The sequence below is a fragment of the Parasteatoda tepidariorum genome, chromosome 10, assembly GCF_982258835.1.
Source record: "Parasteatoda tepidariorum strain Cologne lab strain chromosome 10, Ptep-v5.0, whole genome shotgun sequence".
Lineage (NCBI taxonomy): Eukaryota > Metazoa > Arthropoda > Arachnida > Araneae > Theridiidae > Parasteatoda > Parasteatoda tepidariorum.
In genome coordinates this window covers 83,828,184-83,851,058 of record NC_141764.1, presented here as the reverse complement: position 1 = coordinate 83,851,058, position 22,875 = coordinate 83,828,184, and the positions used below count along the sequence as shown (strand labels likewise).

At 27.1% G+C, this 22,875-nt stretch overlaps 1 protein-coding gene across 1 annotated transcript; it reads left to right on the top strand.

Moving 5' to 3' along the window:
- Nucleotides 1–150: 150 nt before the first annotated feature.
- LOC107437785 (tetratricopeptide repeat protein 5) lies at nt 151–22,650 on the top strand. Its single transcript, XM_087153236.1, has 10 exons — nt 151–494; nt 2,491–2,623; nt 5,301–5,518; nt 6,114–6,258; nt 8,244–8,335; nt 8,417–8,470; nt 14,599–14,745; nt 17,415–17,629; nt 18,010–18,154; nt 22,468–22,650. Exons 1-10 carry the CDS (start codon nt 483–485, stop codon nt 22,585–22,587), a joined length of 1,281 nt encoding a protein of 426 aa, XP_087009362.1. The 5' UTR covers nt 151–482; the 3' UTR covers nt 22,588–22,650.
- The last annotated feature ends 225 nt before the right edge of the window (nt 22,651–22,875 follow it).

Genomic DNA, 22,875 nt, shown 5'->3' with positions numbered 1-22,875 from the left:
TTCTTCGTGGAGAATATTTTAATTAATCTTAAAAAGCTGATAAAATTGTGTAAAGTGCTTATTTAAGAAAAACATTTATTAAAAATTAGTATCAAATAAAAGAAAGCAAGTTACTTAAACATTAGCTCGTTCGAAAAATAACAATTCCATATATCAGGGAGGAAAAGGTTCAAAAAGTTGAATACATGTAAATTATTCACCGATTTATATAAGAGCATTTCTATTGCCGAACGAATTCAGTTTCATAAAGCTTAGATACTATATGATGCATTTTTTAAGTTGAATTCGGCTTTAATAAAAGAAAAACAAACAATGATCAAGAGCTGTCAAATTTTTTTGCATTATAATGATTTTTATTTTACCATTGATGAAATTCTGATATTTATGTTTCAAAACTATACAATTTAATATTTTTCTCCAATATAAAATACATCTTAAATTTGTGAGAAATTTTCTCCCTTCAGAAATTTATTTGCAAAGGCATGTCTTTACAGGTGTTAGAAAATTTTTTGATTGACTTTCTATTCTCGGTTATAATTCTTTACATTCTAATGCTTGTATATTTATATTAAATGAAGAAGACAATTTTATGAAAATAATTTTATATTTTAACGCTTTATTTAGTGCTGAAATGAATTTGAGAAGCATTTGCATCTGCAAATGAATTTAATTCCTTATTTAATATTGCAGTTGTTTTAAGAAAATCCTCCTTCTACTGTGAACACTCAGAATTAATTTCAATAAAATCTTATCGCATGTGAGAAAAAACTGAGTATATAAAAATTAACTCTCTGGATGACTTTCAAAAAAATTTTTTTTATTGGCAACTTTATATTGTACCCATTAAATTCTTAATTTAATGAATTTCATTTAATCTTTTTTTATATTTTGATTTTTTATATTTTAGTATCGTGTAGAATTACCTTATTGCATGATGCGATTTTTACCAGGATTTGATATATCCAGTCAAATTAGGAATGCAAAAACAATCACCAAAATCTTTTAATTTTTTAAATCAAGTACCCTTTCCTTACAATAATCGTGAAAAGTTTTATTGTTAAATGCTTGAAATGCAGTTTAAGCATGTTATTTCTAACATATTAAAAGTAAAATTAATTATGATTGTGGTCTTTTCAACATCCTGTCTGCATGAGACAATGTCAGTCGTACTGAACTAGGTAATCAAGGCAGGCATAAGAAGGTGAAAAGCACATCACTCTTCATTTTTATCATATTTGTGAAGAGAGAGAGAGAACAGCAAAATAGCACTGAAAATGATGCGCATAGTTTTTTACTAAAGGGATTTTAAAAGGGGAAGATGACAAGTAACTCCGATCACGTGTCTAAAAAGTGAAAATATATAAGTTATGATAGGTTATAAAAACTTTCTGAGTGGTTTCTCATGAGATTTCATGTTTCCTTAAGGGAAAAACTTATGATAATTACTACATTCTTTAATCTAAAATTGGAACTGAAATGTTGGATGTGAATTACTAACTGTAAGAACGGGTTTTGTTTTAAATAGTGAATTTAAAAAGAGAATTTAGGCAAAGAAATAATATTAAAAAATTTGTTAAAGTTTTATGTATATACAGAGTTCTCCCTAGGAACAAAAAACAGCAGGGCGTTTCCGCTCTTACAAGGGCACTTTGAGTTTTGAAAGGAATAAACATTGTAAAAATTTATCAAAATGCGTAATATTAAGTAATAACTAAATTTTATCCTCAACAATTTTTGAATTACCCTAATATACTATTAGGGTATATGTGTATATTTCAAGAACGAAATTCTCTTTCATGATCAAAATAAGAGAAATATTTGTAGTTTATAAAAATAATTAAAGGCTTGTTAAAAAAACAATCATTGTGCTTAAAGTTTCTTCAAAAAATAAATTAAAACAAAAAGGTTAATTGATAAAAAAACTTAATCTTCATTCTATAATTTAAAATGAAAATAATGAGAAAAATCATTAAAAAAAGATAAAACATTAAAAAAAGATATTAATTATAAAATAATTTTAAAATTTAAAATCACTTAAAAAATTTATTAATATCTCCTCCCCCCCCCCTGAAAAAAGAGATATTTATAAAAATTTAACCACTTGAGAATAATCTTAACAAAGTAAATCTTTGTAATAGTAATAAGAATTAAACCTATAAACACTGTTAATTTTACCTGGGTGTAATTATTATTTAAACAGTGAATTAATTTTTTTGAAAATGGAATATGAATAAAAAGGCAGCTTTTAAAAGGGATGGCGCCTTATTTTAACTAAAAGCGTAAAATCGGCACATTTATTGGGATCAAAGGGCAAGCAGGGTGAGACGCCCTTCTCAAAACACTTAGGGAGAACACTATATACATATAAATAGTCTTCTTAAATATCTGCTAAAATTAATGTGTTAAGTGGTTTAAAATTTAAGTTTTGAATCTCTAATAATATTGAGTTTCATTTTTCCATGTTGTAATTATGTTATTTTTTCCTTCTAGGAATCTGTTAAAAAATTATATGAATTTAGAGATTTCTTCTTTGAAGATCATTCTCCTGAGTTAGCAGACAAAAAAACAGAGCTTTTAGCATCGGAATTGAATAAAACACTAAAATTATTTGTCAAGGAAAAAGGTATGTTTCATAAAATATCTTTCCCCTCACAAAAAAATATTTGCATTTTATTATTTTTTATTGTTTTGGAAGTTTGTTTTTGTTTCTACTCTTTATTTTTTTAAATACTTTTTAAAAGATGAAAATTAAGAATATTACTAATTTATAACAATATTTTTAAAATTATATCAATGAATTAGGTTTTTTTTAACTTTAATGAGCTGCCAATTTATGCCAGTGACTGAACTGACATCATTCTAAGATCTAAATCAATTTATGTTATTGAGAAATGTTGAATATATGGGTTTATTTCAATTGAGGTTTATAGAATATAGCCGATTTATTAAAACTTATGGTCCCGCAGTGGACTGATCGTTAAGACACGGTTCCCAGCAGATCACCGAAGTCAAGCATCACTGGCTGCGGTCAGTGTGCGGGTGGGTGACCACTTGGATCAGTCTGCGTAGGGACCGAGGGTGTGCGGCATTGGTCCTCGTTAAACTGTTCTACCGTAAAGTGCTGGACTTCGCCTGCAGGTTGTCGGTCTACCGAAGCGGAGGTGCCATCCCCTCTGCAGAGGATCAAAATTGTGATGGCATGTCTTCGCATCATCCTCAGGGATGTTTCCCAGACCGTCGCCAATAGCCCATTGTGTAGCTCTAGTGCGACCTAAATGAACAACAGCAACAATTAAAACTTATGCTCTTATATTTATTTAAACGCTCTGTGTGCACATTGTTGATAATCCATAAATTAAATTAAATTTTCATTAATGGATGAATAATAAATATAATAAATAATAAAAAATAAATAAATAATCACCAATAAAAAATAAATAAACTCTTAAAACATATGTATTATATAGATTTATTATAAAATAATATGTGTGAAAATTGTTTATTTAAATAAAATCATTGACTTTTTCAAAGAATCAACATTTCAAAGTCTTTAATTCTTACAAATTTATCATCTGTATTTGTCTGTGGATTTAGTATCATTTATGCTTAAGCTGACCAATGTCCAGGCTTTTGGTGTTGCTTTGAAATTGATTTTGGCTTTTTTTTGTTATTAATATTATTCATTGTCATCATTAAAGGGGGATACAGTATTTCTCTTTCCCCCAAAACTGCTAGTTTAGTATTCTTGAATAAGCGATAAGGTCTTTTGTGTGTACTTTTGTGAATAATAAAAAATTTTATTAATTGAATTTCATTTATAATTTATGTTGTTTTATGATTTCATCGTCCATTTCATTGTGCACATGTTGCTAAGAATATTTAAGTTTTCATTGTTGGTTCTTGTTTTGTAAAAATGAAATTAATATTATAAATTTAATAATAGACACAGTAAACCTGACAAAGCCTTCAGCTCAAGTCTGATACTTATCTGCAGAAGATTAAATCCATTGATAAGAACATTTCAAATTTCTGGCAAAAGTAAAATTTTTTGTGACTATTTCAACACTTATGGGTAACACTAAGTATGGTAACTGGTTTAACAAACTGGTGTATATATTTATGTGCAGTTTAAATACATTGTGTTTACTTTTAAATAGGTAGTGGTAGTTTTGGTGAATAGTTTTTACTTGAAGGAAATATTAAAATGAAATTTTCTTAAGTACCAGCTTCTTATCTTTTCTGTAAAAGTAACAGCTTTGTCAGTTGTAGCCCAATGTTATGGAATACTATTTGCTACCATTATTTGAAATAAACTTATATAAGTACAGCATATTATAAACATGGTCAAGATAATGCTGTTATAAAATCTGTATTTAATGTTAAATGTTATAGTTATCAATTTGCAAACATGTCTAGTTTCATATAGTTCATTCAAATGACTTAACTTGTTTTTTACTACTAGTAAAGTATTTTGCTAGATCTAATGGTTCTAATTGCTGTTAATTCTTATTTTCTAAAGATAATGCTAATGTTGTAAAATTAAGGACAATCAACACATAGGGTCAAAATATAGTCTGTCTGTGTAAAGACCAACCCTCTCTCTTTTTACTCGAGCTGTGGCAGTTACTATGGTTACAATGCTTAATTATTTCAAATTGGTTCACTATTAAAGACAGGTTTTGATTCTTGTCTTCGAAAGAATGGTATAATTTTTCTTCAGTCTATTGCAAAGCTACTCACTTCGAAAAGCGTTTTTTCTCGTTTCCATAGCAGCAGGTGGTTTTAGACTTTGTGGCAAGAGGAGTTCTTTATATCAACGAACTATAGGCAACAAGTTCATTGGGGTGTTTAGTTTTGTACATATCTCTAAGTATTATAGCAGTCTGTAACCCTTAAATTTCTGATTAGCTTTTCATTAAATTTAATTATAGACAAACTATAAGTAGCAAGTTCTTTGGGCTGTTTAGTTTTGTACGTAGCTCTAAGTATTATAGCAACTTGTAACCCTTAAATTTCTGATTAGCTTTTCATTAAATTGAATTATAGATGAACTATAAGTAGCAAGTTCTTTGGGGTGTTTAGTTTTGTACATAGCTCTAAGTATTATAGCAGCTTGTAACCCTTATATTTCTGATTAGCTTTTCATTAAATTGAATTATAGACAAACTATAAGTAGCAAGTTTTTTGAGGTGTTTAGTTTTGTACATATCTCTAAGTATTATAGCAGTCTGTAACCCTTAAATTTCTAATTAGCTTTTCATTAAATTGAAATAGTACCTATAATATTTTTCTTTTATTAGATGAGAGTGATTCTTGTAAGAATGCAGAATCTGAACTATTAAAGGCAAAAGCATTGAATGTGCTACCAGAATACAGTCCTGAAGCTTTTGAGATACTAACCAAGCTTGTTAAATTTCACCCACGTTTAGTGGATGCCTTGAATGAACTTGGTTTATGTTTTTGGAAGAAAGGTGATGTCAAAGCGGCTAAAAAATGTTTTGAAAATGCTTTAAGAGAGGTATATATATCTATATTAGATTTCAGCTATTTATTTTTTATGTATGATTATTCAATTTGTGTTTACCGAAGCTTTTTGCTTATATTTGTGACTTTTATATATGCAATAAGTATATATATTTTAGAAGTATTACTTTATAAAATGCTTTATTACTGTGTTCTAAATAAACATTAGTAAATGATAATAATAAAGCAATATTAAAAGTTTATTCATATTAACAGAAAAATGTTTTGAAAATGCTTTAAGAGAGGTAGATATATCGATATTAGATTTCAGCTATTTATTTTTTATGTATGATTATTCAATTTGTGTTTACCGAAGCTTTTTGCTTATATTTGTGACTTTTATATATGCAATAAGTATATATATTTTAGAAGTATTACTTTATAAAATGCTTTATTACTGTGTTCTAAATAAACATTAGTAAATGATAATAATAAAGCAATATTAAAAGTTTATTCATATTAACGCCTGGCTGTTATTAGAATTACTTTGAAAAATGTAACTCAAATTGTTACAACGATTTTAATAGCACATATTTAAGTATTTTTACTGTATGTACTCTTTGTTACATTCTAATCTAATCTTCTCATAGGGAAAAAATGCAGAATCTCTGCAAAACTTGTCTATGATATTGAGACAACTTGGAGAAACTCCTGAAGAAAAGCAAAAAAACATGCTAGAAAGTTTAGAAAAAGCTAAAGAAGCTGTAGAAGTCAATGATGATGGGAAATCATGGTGTAAACATTAAGTTTTTTCTTTTTATGCACTCAAAATAGTTTTTATTATCTGCTTTTGAATTGTTTAGAGAAGAAAAATGCTATATAAAATTATGTCTTTTTTATTTATATACAATATATATATATATATAAAATGACATTTTTGATAACATACATAATCACATTTTTGTACCAATAGTGAAAAATATTTCCCAGATTTTAACTCTTCGGCATTATTCAAATACAAGTGTTCTTATTTGTAATTCTAACATAAATTTTTTTTATTTTAATAAAGTTTAAAAAATATTAAGTTGGATGATAATATTTTTTATGTGTCGAATTCCGTTTTTTTTGTATATTTTTAAATGAATTCCTGAGTCTTAGATTTTTGTTTCTCCTTAAAAACTCAAGGCTTATGTTGTGTCATTGTTTGTCCTGAATTTGAACTTCTCATCCTGATTTTCCTGTGCATGTATTCAAAACATCAATTTTTCTATCAATTCAAAGTAAGATTTATAAAATAATCAATTCTAGTGAATGAGGTGGTTTGGATTTTATTCCAACATCCTTTTATTTTTATTAAAAATCACATAATTTGATAATTCCATATAGGAGCCATCTAGTATTCATTTAATGGTTTAAGCATATAGTGATTATTACAAACTGTACGGTTCATTATTTTTAATTTTTTGGGAATTCAGTTGTTTTATGAAAAAGAAACTTAATTAACAATTTTACATAAGCAAATTTTTATGGTGATGAATTTAGGGAAAATATTTTCAGCATTAGTGAATTATTTTCAGCAAATGCAATAACAAATCTTGTAGGGCAGAATTTTGTAGTTTCATAATTATTCATTTATCTTTTTTTTTATATGAATTTAGAAATGATGAATTCCAATCAATAATACAGGGACACATATCATAAAATTTTCAAGCGGTATATTGAGTAATCAATTGGCTAAATTACTTCAGTATAAAATTGTGAAATAATATATTTACTGATTTTTATTTTAAGATTATTAAATTATTTGATTAAAGAAGTCTTGAACTCGATTACAAATTTTAATTTAATATTAGTCTGAGAAACACTTAATATTTGATATTAGTTATTTTTTTAATTTTACAGTTCCATAAAAATTTTCTGTGTATTGATCTAAGACTGATACCAGTTCTTCAGTTCTCTATAAATAAAATTATACTGAAAACTGTTAAAGCTTGCTTTCTGTTTGAAAGAAAGTAATTATGTTATTAAAGATAGTATATTTTATTTTTCTGTTTGGATAAAATTTGCTTTTATATTTTTTTAATTGAATAAATTATACTTTTTTTGTTTTTCATTTGTCTTTTTTAAAAGTAGTCTGATATATACTGTTTCAAAAATATATAAATGTCCTGATTTATTCAATTGCTATGAGACCTGAAAACTACTGTGCTTATTTTCTTCAACATTGTGAAGTTTTATTAGCAGGTGCCTTTTTTTTTCTTCTAAAGATTGTTCATCTAACTTTAGTAACTTCCAAGAAGCACAATCAATATTTTAAATTTATTTTTCTATTTTTAATTACTTATTCTATTTCCAGTTTTTCTGTTTGATATTCTAGATCCAAGTTCCAAACACATGTACAAATTTTAGTAATTTTTAGATGTCATTATATGATCAAACATGATTATACATAGAATTCTTGATGTTTTAAATAATGTACTTTTATGATAGGGTTTACTACTAAAAATAACATTATTTAAAAGTATTTATAATTTGTTTTAATCATGACAAAAATCAAGGAAATAGTTAAATTTTTTTTGCAGAATTATTACTTTAAATATAAATTTTTAATATATGTCACTGCAGTTAGTTTAAGGTTTTATAATTTTCTTTCGTAAATTACTTTAAGATTTTATTTAATTGCCATTACAGATAAGATTCGAGTTTTCACATTTTACTCCTTTTTCTGATCTTGTTTCTTAAAAAACTAATAATACAAATGTATTATTTCTTTATTGTAGATATTGTAGGAAATGCCAACTTGAGCTTATTCTTTAGTTTAAATCAGAGTCCCAACTATTTAAAAGAAAGCCTTCTAGCTTACAACCATGCAGTAAGTTTTATTTTAAGAAAATTTTATTATATTTCTCTTCCAGTTTCCATATTTTTGACCAATAGTATTTTTCTTTTCTAGAGTCAAGATAAAGCTATGAAATGCAATCCTGATTTATATTATAACTGGGCAATGGTATTTATTTTAAATTTAAAATACAATTTTCTTCTTTCACTTGCTTGATTTTATAGTTGATTATAGTATTGTTTTGCATTATGATAATAAATTAAACATATGATAATAAATGAAAAAAATATTCATCATGTTAAAATGTATTTATAAAAAATTCTTAATGCTAGGACTAGAAGTATAATTTTTAATTCAAATGGAGGTCAGGTCAAAAACTGGATTTAGGCATGTAAATTAACAAAAATCTAGGGTGATACTCATATATGCTGAATCTTTTGTAGTATATTTAAAATATTGAACTAGTAATATATAAATATTTTCTGACACACATAAATTCTGATTAATAATTATATAATTACATTGGTGTAGAGATTATAGTTGACTATATAACCATACTCTAATTTCAATAATCTGTATTAATTATAATTTAGTTGGTAACTTTATAAATAAAGAGATTTCATAAAATTTTCTGTTAGCATATAGTGGTCTGTACTTTGAATGTATTTATATAGACAAATAATTGAAGAATTATAATATTATCTCAACAAAAATTTTCTTTGGAATAATTTGAATTTCAAAGCATAATAAAAAGTTTTTTACAACATTGTTTTTTGAACAATTATTATTTCACTCAGAAAAATTTTCTTTTAAATAATTTGAGTTTTTATCCATTATAAAGTTTTTTTTATTCAAAACATTTTCTTTCTTATGTATGTTATAAAAAATAAGTATTCACTATTTTTATTTTATATTATAACTGGCGTTGAAAAGCTATCCCAATTCTGTATCAATGTTCAACTCCGTAGCCTTGTAATTGTGAACCATATCTAGAAACATGAAAATTCCTGGATCAAGTATTGGGAGAAATTTGCCTTTGTAGAGGATTTTTTGATGAAACTAACCCATACTTGAATTACATGGAGAAGAAAATCACAAAAAACACGGTTAGCTTGACGGCAAGGGGACTCTAACCCATGATCAGTCTACCACTGAGGATATTTTACCTTAGTTCTGTAATCGATGAGAGCCTGGTTCAGAATTAATATCGAGAGCCATTGTTGGGATTCAAACTAGGTCACTTCATCAGGAGGCGAGCACTCTATCCTCTAAGCTAGGGGTATCCAAACTTTCCAGCCTTAGGGCCATACTGATTACTCCAGTAAGTTCCGAGGGCCAAAACCATATTATCATTGTTGCCGGTGGTAAAAAGTGAAATAGTCCACTGATGAAAAAAAAAGTCCGAAAAAGTACGCAACATTTAAAAAAGGCTGCAGATCGGACTAAAGTCCGCAAAACGGCAACACTGCATATTATTAATTTTCCTGTCATTATCTGTAATTTCTAGATTAGTCGTAGAGTACGAGCCATGAGGAGTAACGTGACACGACATCTGGTGGACACAAGTGGAAATAGGTAGTACCATCTTATCGCTAACAGATGGCGCTAATAGCACGTTCAGAATAATCTCGTTGGTTCGAGAAAGTTCTGGTGTCTTCTACTCACTTCTAGAATGCAGTAATTGGAATATATAAGAAGGCTAGTGGTGCAACCACAAGTCAGTTCCTATGACACTGTTGTGAAGTAAAATAGTGCGTACCTCCTTAAAACGTGTTTGTGCGTGTTTAAGTTTAAGACATCTTTGTAACAGCATTTTGATTTGAATTGTTGCTTTTGTGTGTGATTTAGTAGTATGGAAAAAAGCGAAAGATTGATAGTGAATGCAGAAAATTCAAAGATCAGTGGAACATTCAGTATTTCGTAATTGAGTCCAGTAACAAGGCACTATGTTTGATTTGCAATGAAAGCATAGCCGTTCTCAAAGAATATAACATTAAACGTCATTATGAAACAAAACATTTTCAAAATTACTCAAAATATACAGGAAGTTTGTGAACAGAAGAATTCGAAGCTATGAAGCGCGGATTGAAATCGCAGCAATCTTCATTTACAAAACTCAAAACTGAACAAGAGGCTGCAACTCGTGCCAGCTTTCGTGTGGCTCTTGAAATTGCAAAACGTGGAAAACCATTCACCGATGGAGAAATGATCAAAGAATGCATTATTGCAGTAGCCGAAGAAATGTGCCCGGAAAAGATAAATTTATTAAAAACTGTCAGTATGTCAGCAAACACTGTGGCTCGAAGGGTAGAAAACATCGCTTAAAATATATCCTCTCAACTGTTCGACAAAAATGGACACGTTGAGTGGTTTTCTTTGGCCTTGGATGAGTCAACGGATGTGTCAGATACTGCTCAGGTGTTGATTTACATTCGAGGAGTAGATAAAAGCTATGAAGTGCATGAAGAACTTCTTGATATGTATAGTATTCATGACACAACTACTGGTACAGATATTTTTAAAGGAGTTGAAATGACCATTAATCAAAAGAACCTTCGATGGAAAAACTTGAAATGTATTACAACTGATGGAGGCAAAAACATGAGTGGGAAAGATAAAGGAGTGGTCGCTCTTGTGTCAAAGGCTGTAGAAAATGACGGTGGTTCAAAACCATTAGTCTTACATTGTATCATTCATCAACAGTCTTTGTGCAGAAAATGTTTGGATATGTCTGAAGTTCTGAAACCAGTCATATCAACTGTTAATTTTATCAGATCTTTTGGGCTGAATCACCGACAATTCCGACAATTTATTGCAGAGATTGGAGAAAATGACTTACCTTATCATACTGCTGTACGTTGGCTTAGTTGTGGGAAAGTCCTTCAGGGCTTTTTTGAACGAAAAGCATCGCCCTCTTACTGAATTACAAAACAACGCATGGCTGTGGAAGTTAGCATTCTATGTTGATTTGACAAAACATGTGAACGAACTGAATTTGAGATTGCAAGGAGAAAACCAGCATCTTCCTGATTTATACACTAATATCAAATAATTCCGGAAGAAATTGATACTGTTTCAATCACAACTGCGAAGTAAATGTTTTTCACATTTTAAAACATGTGAAATATTCAGCCACACCACTGAGACTGAGTTTCCTATCGATTTTGCAATCGAAACTTTGAGTGCTTTGAAAATAAATTTTGATACTCGTTTCTCGGACTTTGATGCCATTGCAAATCAAATTAAGATTTTTCAGAATCCTTTTGATACTGACATTGAAACCCTAGCCCCGGAACTTCAAATGGAAATTATTGATCTACAGTGCAGTGATATAATTAAGAACAAATATCAAAACTCATCTTTGTTGGAATTTTATAAGAGTCTTCCACTGACACAATTTGATAATTTGCATAAATTTGCTCGTGGGCTGTTTTCTGTTTTTGGTACTACTTATTTGTGTGAGAAGACCTTCTCCAAAATGAAGTACACAAAAAATGTTTACAGATCTAAATTAACTGATGAGCATCTTAAATCTCTTTTAATAATTGGTACAAGTAAAATTAGTCCACAACTACAAGCTATTGTCAGTGGAAAATCTCAATTACATAAATCTCATTAGTATTTCATATGTCATTATGCTTGTTATAAGTTATGTTTTTATTTAAAATGTATAAAATGTTAGTTGGATTCATTTCAATAATTTGTTAGTTATTATATACTGAAGTTAGATTTTCTGCATATTGTACATGTCTTTACTCATTACAATTTTGTGTTTCTTTATCCAACTTATCACAAAAACAATAACAATAAGCCTACAACAATGTTATGAGTAGTTAGCCCATGACCATATCAATGTAGATGTCATATTAATAATTATTCAACATAAAATTAGATAACTTCAGTAAACTAAATTTAATTTGCTATAAAAAATATGTTCTCTAAAAGGAGTTTTCAAGTATGCTAGCTCTCCGCGGGCCGGACAAAATCTGTCCGCGGGCCGGATGTGGCCCTCGGGCTGTAGTTTGGAGACCCCTGCTCTAAGCCAATGTTTCCCAAAGTGTGGTACGCTTACCCCCAGGGGTACGGGAACAGTTTAGAAGGGGTACACATTCTTACGCGAAACGAAAATTTCATTTAAAAATAAATATACAAAACAAATAAAATAAAATAAAAATATGACCACCGAAGCCGACGTCTTCAGGGGGTACCGGCCCCGGTAGCCATTAAAAACAAAACCATTTCTATTTGAGGGAGAAGCAAAAGCTTAAAATATCTCCCTCAGTACCCCGATGGTTTTGTATAGAGGTCCAGGAAAAACAAGATACATTCAAAAGAATAAACAAATTACGAAAAGAAAATCAATAAAAATCATCAGAAAATTAAAAACTCACAGTCACAGGTCAAGAATAAACTTCAAAAGCAAGCTTTTGAAGTTTATTCAAAAGTTTAAGAAGTTTCAGAAGTTTAGTTCAGAAGTTTAGTTCAGTTTCAAAAGTTCAAGAAGTTTACTTCAAAAGCAAGCTTTTGAAGTTTATTCTTGACCTGTGACTGTGAGTTTTTAATTTTCTGATGATTTTTATTGATTTTCTTTTCGTAATTTGTTTATTCTTTTGAATGTATCTTGTTTTTCCTGGACCTCTATACAAAACCATCGGGGTACTGAGGGAGATATTTTAAGCTTTTGCTTCTCCCTCAAATAGAAATGGTTTTGTTTTTAATGGCTACCGGGGCCGGTACCCCCTGAAGACGTCGGCTTCGGTGGTCATATTTTTATTTTATTTTATTTGTTTTGTATTCATACTTTTTTCTGAAATTTCTGCTGCTTCTTAGCGCGTTTTTTTCAAAGAAGTTTTATCCTTTTGATCTTAATTATTTGTGTTTTCTTTCAGTATTTAAAAATAAAGTTTGCCATGAAAGTTTACGATTAAGTATTTTTCTATTGGCTATTTTTTGCAGAGTTAACAATTAATAATTTTAATTTTTATGCAATTTTTTATAGTAAAAAATACATTCATTTTGTTATTAGTGGTACACAGCGCAAGGAAAAAAATAGAAAGGGTACACGAAAGTCATAAGTTTGGGAAACACTGTTCTAAGCCACCACAGCTCCAGTACTCCCTACTTGTTATAAAATATTGCATGCAATGTGCTATTTAAAATATCTATGATTATGTTTATGCCAATACATTAAAGCAATTTTTCAGCTGAGTCTTACTGAAAAGGGGAAGGCAAGAACAATTAAAATTCCTTAAAAAACAGTGTAATGTTTTTTTTTATTATGTTTTTGCCAACACAAAAAAAGGAAAACTGCAGAAAATGTTTTTAACCATGCAGCAAAACTTCTGTGAGAACAAAAATGTTTCCTTTTATAAGATTTGCCCATTTACGGGAAGGGTACACTAATAGCAAATGATATGGAAATAATTAAATATATATAATAACTATTTACATTGATATTTATTTAAACTTAACAAAAATATTATATTTACAGTACAAAAAAAGAATAGATGAAGAAATTTGATACACACCTTTGTTTTATATTTATTCAAATGAAAAGAAAGATTTGATATAAGTTTATTTCTTGGCCTTAATCACTTCCAATCAATTGGATTACATCTTCCGATCACTTGATAGGTAATAGGACTATACCTCGTTGAAGGTAAACCTCATGTCATGCATAGAAAAAAAGGTGGTAATAGTACATACCTGTAAGGTACCATATGGAGTTGTATTCACAATCAATCGTTTAACAAGAATCTGAATAAATTTTTGATTTATATTAGCACCTTCATGAATTCTACATATTTTTTTAACTCAACTGTTTTAAGTACAGGAGTCAACTTGTTAGAAGGAAAAAAATTTCGTCAAGGAAGGAAATTGTGAGCATTTATGGTTTGTCTATGTAAAGAACTCCCCTAGCCATTTGTCAGAAGTAGTGGAGGTAAATATGGTTACGAGATTTAACTATTTCAAGTAGGGGTGTTGGGTTCAATTTAAAACATGTTTCGGCTCTGATCGGCAAAAGATACGGAATGAGTTCTAAATTTAGTATGTTTATGAAAATTGATACTTCAAGAATCAAAAGGTAAAAAAGAAAAAAAAAACTTTTTCAAGTAGTTTACAAAGTATGAAAATTATGCATTTTATGTTTTAAACAAGGGGCCCACTACCTTGGGCCCATAAAACTTTTGTTTGACTTTGTTTTTAGGTCACAGTTTTATCCATGGCTTAAACCGGCGAAAAGTTTTTATCCTTGTTTGAAATATATCATTGACACAAATTTTTGTTTTCATTAGGCCCTGAGGTATGATGAAAATTATAAACTGACATTGGAGAAATTAGAGTTGTCTATAAAATACGACCCCCTTTGGACAAAGCCCCAAGAAGAATTAGAATCATTAGTTAATCACCTAAAAAATATTCAATTGATGATATCAACTAAGGTTTGTTCAAACGGTTTTTATTTTATTTTTATGTGCAAATCAATTGAACAATTTATAAAAAAATTTATGTGAGAACTTTAAGTAAATTTTTCTAATTTATGTATTGTTTATTAATTTTAATTTATAGGTTAATTATTTTACACATTAAAATCTTTCTTATTTCAGTTTTAAAACTCATCCACTTAGAAAATGGGTAAATAAAATTGTTTTTAATTAATAAAATTATTCTTATCTAGATAAGTTTACAAAGATTAATCATAGAAATTAAGGTTAAAGAGGCTAATTTTTAATATGAAAGATAATCTATTGTATGATATAAATTTTAGGAATTATTGTAAAAACAACCCATGTTATAAATAAGGAACTAAATTTTCTATAATTATTATTATTTTTTGCAATAAACATTTTATGTTCATAACATTAGTATTAGTTTGAAGGAAGTGATTTGAGGTTTAGACAAAAAAGCAATCAATCTTAATAAGATCAAATAGATCTTCTTTTATGAATTTTCATTTTTATTTCAAAATGTACATTCTACTCAGAGTATAAAAATATGTAATTTGCTTAAAACTTATTTAACAAATATGTATGCAATAGTACTTCTTTTGCCAATATTTGTATATTCTACTGTTAACATTTTAAAAGAATATTCTAATTAAAAATATTAGTACATATGCATTTTATTCATTTTTTTGAAATTCAAAATCATGCAAATTATCTAATTAATAAATTTGAAATTACTATGAGCATGTTTCCTTAATTAACCCCAAAATAAACATTTTGAAATTATAAATTGTATAACAATGTTCATTTTTTAACACTTGCATTGTTTAAATTTTAAAAAAATTAAAGCTTCTCACAATTTTTATTAAAAGTGATGCAAAAGCTGAATAATTAATTTTATTTGTGTGAAAATTACTTTCCTTTATTAAAACATCTTAATTTTGTTAAATATGCTTTTGCTTTTTATAACACTTGTTTTCAAAGATATATTTAATATTTTCCTTTTTTAAGTTTGGATTTCATTTTACATGCAATCAGTGTGATAATTTTACTGTTAATTTTTATTTACTAATTTTATTTTGATATCACCGATTTCTTTACTTTTCTCATATTTGTCGGAATCATTACGATTTGTCCTATTTATAATAACTCGAAAAGTAATTTATTAATTTTTCCTTTATATGTTATATTAAAATGAATTTTATATTCATAATTTCTAAATGCTCAATGATTATTTTAGTATGCCAGGGTCTAACATATTCCTTAAAATCCACCTGCGTAATTCCTATTTTCCCTACATCATGTTAGCTGAGCTAATCAGCTAATATGATTGTTGATATCATGTTAGCTGAGCTAATATCAGATTATAACTAGTTTCGGAAATATCAGATCCACTGATATTTTGGAGATTATTTGGACTTTTGAAAATTCCATGATTTTAACTCTCTACTAGAATATTAAATATGTGACCAGCTTTCTATTTCCTATTGGGAATGTTTGTCAACAAAGAAGAAATAATTGAGTAGAAATAAGTATATCCCAAGTTCAATGACATTTCTTGTTTAATATTTATTATGTATATCTTTCAAACAAGGAAAAAGTATGCACATTAAACATTGCAGACTAATATTTTATAAAAGAAAAAATCGAAACGTTTTTAAACTTTAATCAATCATTATAAAGCTTGGGAAGAGTCGAGGAACAAGCAAAATCATTATTTTTCTAATAAAACTAAAAATGTTTTTATTTTTAACATTATGAACCTTTTTCTAGCTTCAACTTTAAAGATGATGACTTTAATCTATTCTTTGCTCTTATTCAGCTTAAGTTTGAAATTTTTTTCTATTTCACTTAGAATTAATTTGTAACTTTAACTTTGCATAGTTTTCTTGTTCATTTTTTATCATGAATTCAAAAAAGAGATATAAATAAAAAAGAAAGAAATCATTAGTGTTTATCATGCAGTGACCTATATTTAATGTTCTGAGAAATTAGTTTAAATATTATGTTGCAATTCTTGCAAATAGGTATGAAAATCATTCATTGCCTCCATATCCATTAATTTATGATATGTTATCATCTGATTGGCCCTTTCCATTGATTGGTAATATGTTAATATCAAATTAGAGAAATTTCTGAATCTATATTTTCTATAAGAAATTTAACTTTAAAATTTGTTAATGAGATATTTAATTGTCCAAATTTGTCTTATTTTAAAGTTAGCAAAATTTGAAGGTTAATTTCAATTTATTTATTATAGAAAATATGAATACATTTTTTTTCTATAAGTGGCATCTGACTTATGTCACTATTTTGACATTGCCAAAATTTTGTATTTCTCATTTAATATTTTTTACTTAATCATGATGTATACTTTTATCTATATTTTTAATAACAAGTGAAAATTGTTAGTGTTACCAAATTTATTACACTAAATTAGACAATTGAAGTAATTCTATTTTTAAATTGATATCTGTATTTTAAGACCCTATTTAGTTGTTTAAAGTAATTTTTTACTAACTTTATTATTTTTAAAATGAAAATTTATTGCAAAGTTTTAAATAATATTTTTTAAAATCATTTGTTGATTTTTAAGGATTCATTAGTTAGTTCAGTAACAATTATCAAATCTTTAAAATCTAATAATTTACTTTTGACTTTTGCAGGGCAAACTAAAGTCCCGTAAAATAAGAGAAATAATTAGCGCACTCAAAAAAGAACTTGATAATTCTAATTCAACTGAAACTTTTGTTAATTCTATCGGACGATCTGAGACTTATCAACATTCCAAAATTTCGGATCTACAAGAAGGAAGTAATACCGGTAAAATGCTTAAGGGGAAAGTAGCGTGCCATGTTTATTGTTCTAATTCTTTACCATTGTAAGTATATATATATATATATTTTTTTGATACATTATAAAACATTTAACCAATTAATATCTTTTTATCCAGATTAAAAGTTTTCTATTTCTTATATTTTACGAAAAATATTTTTATATTTTTTATAAAAATTTTATATTATTTAATTCTCATATTTCATAAGAATTATTTTACTTAAAATATGTTATATAAATATATATATTAATATATAAATATTAATATACATTATATATTAATATATAAAATATATTTTTTATAAATTTTTTTTATTATTTAATTCTTATATTTCATAAAAATTATTTTATATAAAATATTATATTTTTGAAAAATTTTTTTTTTTCTTTAGTCAGTTTACATTTTAAATGAAAATATTATTCTAGCACATTTTGCTTGCTTGATGAAAAAGAAAATTGTTTTGCTGTAAATGTATACAATATGGCTCAAGGCAAAGGAGTCATCATTGGAGATAGTGTGATTATTTTAGATCCTCACATTCAACATTTTAATTTTGAATTTAAAGACAATGTAAGTAAATTTATGTATTTTTCTTAAATATTATTTGTATTAAATCAAAATTTATCCAATGGCCTTTAGCTTTTTTTTCTACTTGCACAATAACAAAGAACTTTTTTAAACTTAAAATTTTTATGTTTTCATCAGCGTATGAATTGTGTGCTCAATGCAAATACAGTAGAACCTTGATCGATTGTTTCTCAAGGGACCATTCTGTGCAAATGGTAGATATGGGTAAATAAAGAATGCAGGTTAATATGAAATATTGATCTGAAAAAGTATGAAAAGTAATAAAGACATATTGGACTTTAAAATAAATAAATATACAATAGGTATAAAAAAAAGTTTAAATGACATAGTTATAATATATTCAAAATATTTACAATGCAAAAAAAAAGATGAATTAATGCATTTATTTATGTAAAATTTATAGAAATTTTAGTTGACTCTTTTTGTAAAAACACAAAGAATAATTTTTTCACAATTATAGCAGATTGCTTTTTTTTTTCTGTAAACTATTGTGAATACAGAAATTTCCTCATTGCCCTAAAAGTTTTGAAGCTTTCAGCAAATTTTAGCACTGATTGTGGTTCTGTTTCATCATCCTCATCAGCATTCAATTTGCACTCCTTTAAGTTTTGCAACAATTTTTTTCAAATAACATCATACCACAAGTGTTAACATTTTCACTAACATATCATAATAAACAAACGTGATATTTAAAATGTTTTCTCAAATATGTAAAAAATCCTAGTTTTCTTCATTATCAATAGCATCAGGAGTTTCTGTTTTTATTACTCAAAACAAATTTTTTTTTTTCAAAAGTCAGTAAAATTTTTGAACAATGGACATGGGAATCTTAGTTTAAAAAACTATCTTAACTGGTATTATTAGATTAACATTCGTGAAGGGACCAATAAAACAAGATTATACATAGGGCAAACAGGCATCAAGGTTAAACTGTATAAATAAAAACAAATCATGAGCTTTTTACCTTCATGACTTCCAGTTAAAAAGCTTACAGCTGCTTACTACAGTTTATTTTGCGAGACGATATTTTCAAACAGATAATTTTGATTTCAATAAAAGAAATAATTTTTAAGCTCAAATGTGCTGCATTTCATAAGATATTAATGTTATCAAGTGAGTCTGTTGAGTTTGAGTTAATTTGTTTTAATTATTTATAAATATGTTAATAAAGGCGACATGGTTGCTGTATTTAGAAAAAACTAGTTTTTTTTGGCTGTCCTGATTTAGATTCTTTTGACTTGTTTATTACTATTTATTCTTGTTGCAAGCAGTTCATACAGTAATGTTAGCATTTTGTTAGAGTAGTAAGACTAAGCTTTATGTAGTAAAAAATCATTTAGAACTAAGTCATACACTACATAGTGAAAACACTTTGAGCAAAATGTCCCCAAAATACATAAGATACAGTAACCTGGAAAGATGGGCCTGCAGCGTCCCTGGTGAAGGACACCCTCTATAGATATTTTTTTTTGAAAATATATAAATAATTACTAAGTTATTTTCAATAGTTTATAATCACGTGAAACAGTGTTCTCCCCAAGCATTTTTAGACGGGCGGCTTGCCCTGCCTGCCCATTGATTCTCCTTAATGCACCCTCCTTGCCCTTTTTTTGAAAATAACCCACCATCCCTTAAAAACATTGTCTTTTTATTCACTTTTTTTTTCTCAGGAAGATGTCTTCTTAACCACCTGTTTTAATGATAAGTTCACTTTCAATTTATTTAGTAATTGATAATTATTTAACCTTAATTTTATTCCTTCATTTTAGTAAGATTTTTCTTATGTTGTCCATTTATATAATTAAAATTTACATGATATTCGACCCCAGAGATGTTAGTATATTTTTTTTCAATAATTTGGATTAAATTTTTCAAGATATTGTTCTATTAGATGAGATTGTTAACCAAAGTTTGGATTTCTTTATGAAAAAGTTTTTTTTCTTCTTCAATACATTGAAAAGAACAAAAAGTATTTAAAGCCTAAGAATGAGTTATAAGCTTAAATTTAAATATGTAAAATTTAATATAGTACAAAAATTATGAAGTTTTCCTTCATATTTACTCTTTTTCTTAATTTACTTTTACTCAAAATGTTAACCTTTATTTGACCTATAATGTTTTATTTTTAAATGGATTGCATTATTTTTCTAAATAAATATAAACATGTACTCTTACACATAGATAAATTATGTGTACTTATAATGTTTAGTTTACTAATTCCATTTTAAAAAAAATTTACTGTTTAGATAATAATTTCACACTGGAAAAAATTTTTAAATTAGTAATTCAGAATAAATAAATCAATTAATTCTGATCACTATGACAAATATTTACGTTGTTCGCATTGCTCTCAAGAGTTTTAAGTTTTATTAGTTTCTTTTTTCAGGGGGGGGGGGTTATATTAATAAATGTTTTAGTGTTTTTAAATTTTACGATTTTTTAAAAAAATAAATACCTTTTATTTAAAAATAAATAACTTTTATTTAAAAATGCCCCCTAAAATATTTATTTTCGCATAATAAGAACATTTCTAAGCATATTTCCTTTAATTGTTTTTTAAAAGCTTAAAATTTTTCAGTTATATTGATAAGTGAGAATTACTTGGAGAAATATGCATATAAAATAGTATAAGAGGGCAATTTAAAAATTTAGAGTCAAGATCAGATGCATAATATTACACCTTCTGATAAACTTTAATGGTGGTAAGTGAGTGCCATTTCGAGGGAGTTTTTTTTAAAATTTTATTTAGATGATGCATTTCAGAGAAATAAAGTTCCATAAATAAATAGGACATGTGGTTAAAATAAAATTGCATGTGATGCATATTAATTAAAAATGAAACGTACTTGCAGTTCACATTCACTTGCAAAGAATTATTCTGGATCTAAGTTTCAATTGTAAAACCAATGTGAAAACATACAAGCTATATTCATACTTACATAGAAAAATTTAAAAAAAATTATTTTCTTTCTATATTTATCTACGAAGCTTAAAAGCGATCTGGGTTTATAACCTGTATAAAATAAGTTAATATGTTTATTACAGGGTTTAAAATTCTTTTTTCAAAAGCAAACGGTTTGTTGTTAATACATATAACGGAAGTGGTATTTAATTTTTTTAAAACAAAAATACAATATTAAAATAAGAGACATAACCCACAAACAAAATATATTGCTTTTTATATTTTTTGTAAGAAATATAGGACAAAAAAAAAAGAGAGATCGACTTTATTTTTCAAGTCAGCTTTGTACAACATATTTTTATGTAAGTACAGTGCAGAACCTCTTATCCGGAAATCAGAAAACCAGAATGAAATTCGGAACCGGAAATTAATTTTCTTCCATTAAAAAATTTTTTTTCCTGCAAGATTTTGTTATTTAGAGCGTACGGCGTATCGAGTTGACGAAAGAACTGATTTAGAGGACTGATCAAAAGCCGTTTGTAAACGAATCTCACATAAGCACAAATAGCTTATAGTATATGTTATTAATGTCAATAATAACATATATAAGCCTGTATATAATATTTATTTCATAATTTCTTTCCTTATTTAAACTTAAGTGTATTATTATTTATCATTTTTTATTATTTCTAAAACTATTTAAAAAAATTTTTTTAGTTTTGTTTTATAAACATTAAAAAAACGGCATTTTGTAGCGATTCAGAAAACCGGAAAAATCAGTTATCCGGAATCGCGATGGTCCCGATCATTCCGGATAATCGGTTCTCTACTGTATAAAGACAATTATATGCAACAAAAAGACTAATAACTGTTATAAAGTTTGCATTAAAAAAATTTTTAATTTAATTCAATGTTAGGCATAAAATATCAGTCCTTTTAATGCTTAGCTGTACAATTCAAAGTTGATTATCTGAAACCCAGGACATATTATTTACATTAAAGTGTAAATATTTTCCCCCTCAATTTAAAATTTCTTTTCAAAGAGGATTCTGATAAACTATTTTCATCCAACTTAACCAATTTTCTTCATTAAAGCAGATAGTTCTCAAAACTGCAACATATGTCAAAGAATTATTAATGTCCTTGCCTGGAACAGAACTATTTGCATCCATATCGCTATGTATGCTAAATGTTTGTTTCATTATGTGGATATTTATACATAGTTTACATAATAGTTAATTAAATAAGGTTTGAAATTAAATTCTTTATTTAAATTTTTTTCTTTCAAATTATTGTTTCAGGGTTGACAAAAAATAAGGCTGTTCTTCAAACTATTGTTTTAATTAGAAATTTATGTGTTAAATAACTAACCAACATATATTTTTTTCAACAGACATATGCTTTTTCATCTATTCGTGTTAACAGTCCATTACAGTTGGTAGCGAATAAAAGGAGATTTGGGCGTGATACTGTTGCAACACCACAGCTTTCTGTAATTGTAAAAAGTGACTAATTGTTTATTTCATATGTATTTATGCTTCAGCTTCATATTTTTCTATTAAACATTTTATGTAAATATTATGTGTTGATTGATTTCTCCAAATATTATTATATTTTTGTACACAGCAATTTCTTTGCTTTCTAATTATTATTTAAAATGAAAAATAATTAAATGTATAATAATGAAAAATATTAATAAATACCCTTTTTTTTGTTGAAAGAAACAGGGTAATTTGAAAATTATAGTTAGAAAAAAAGGTTATTTCTTTAATTTAATGCCATTGAAAAGTATCAAGGATAT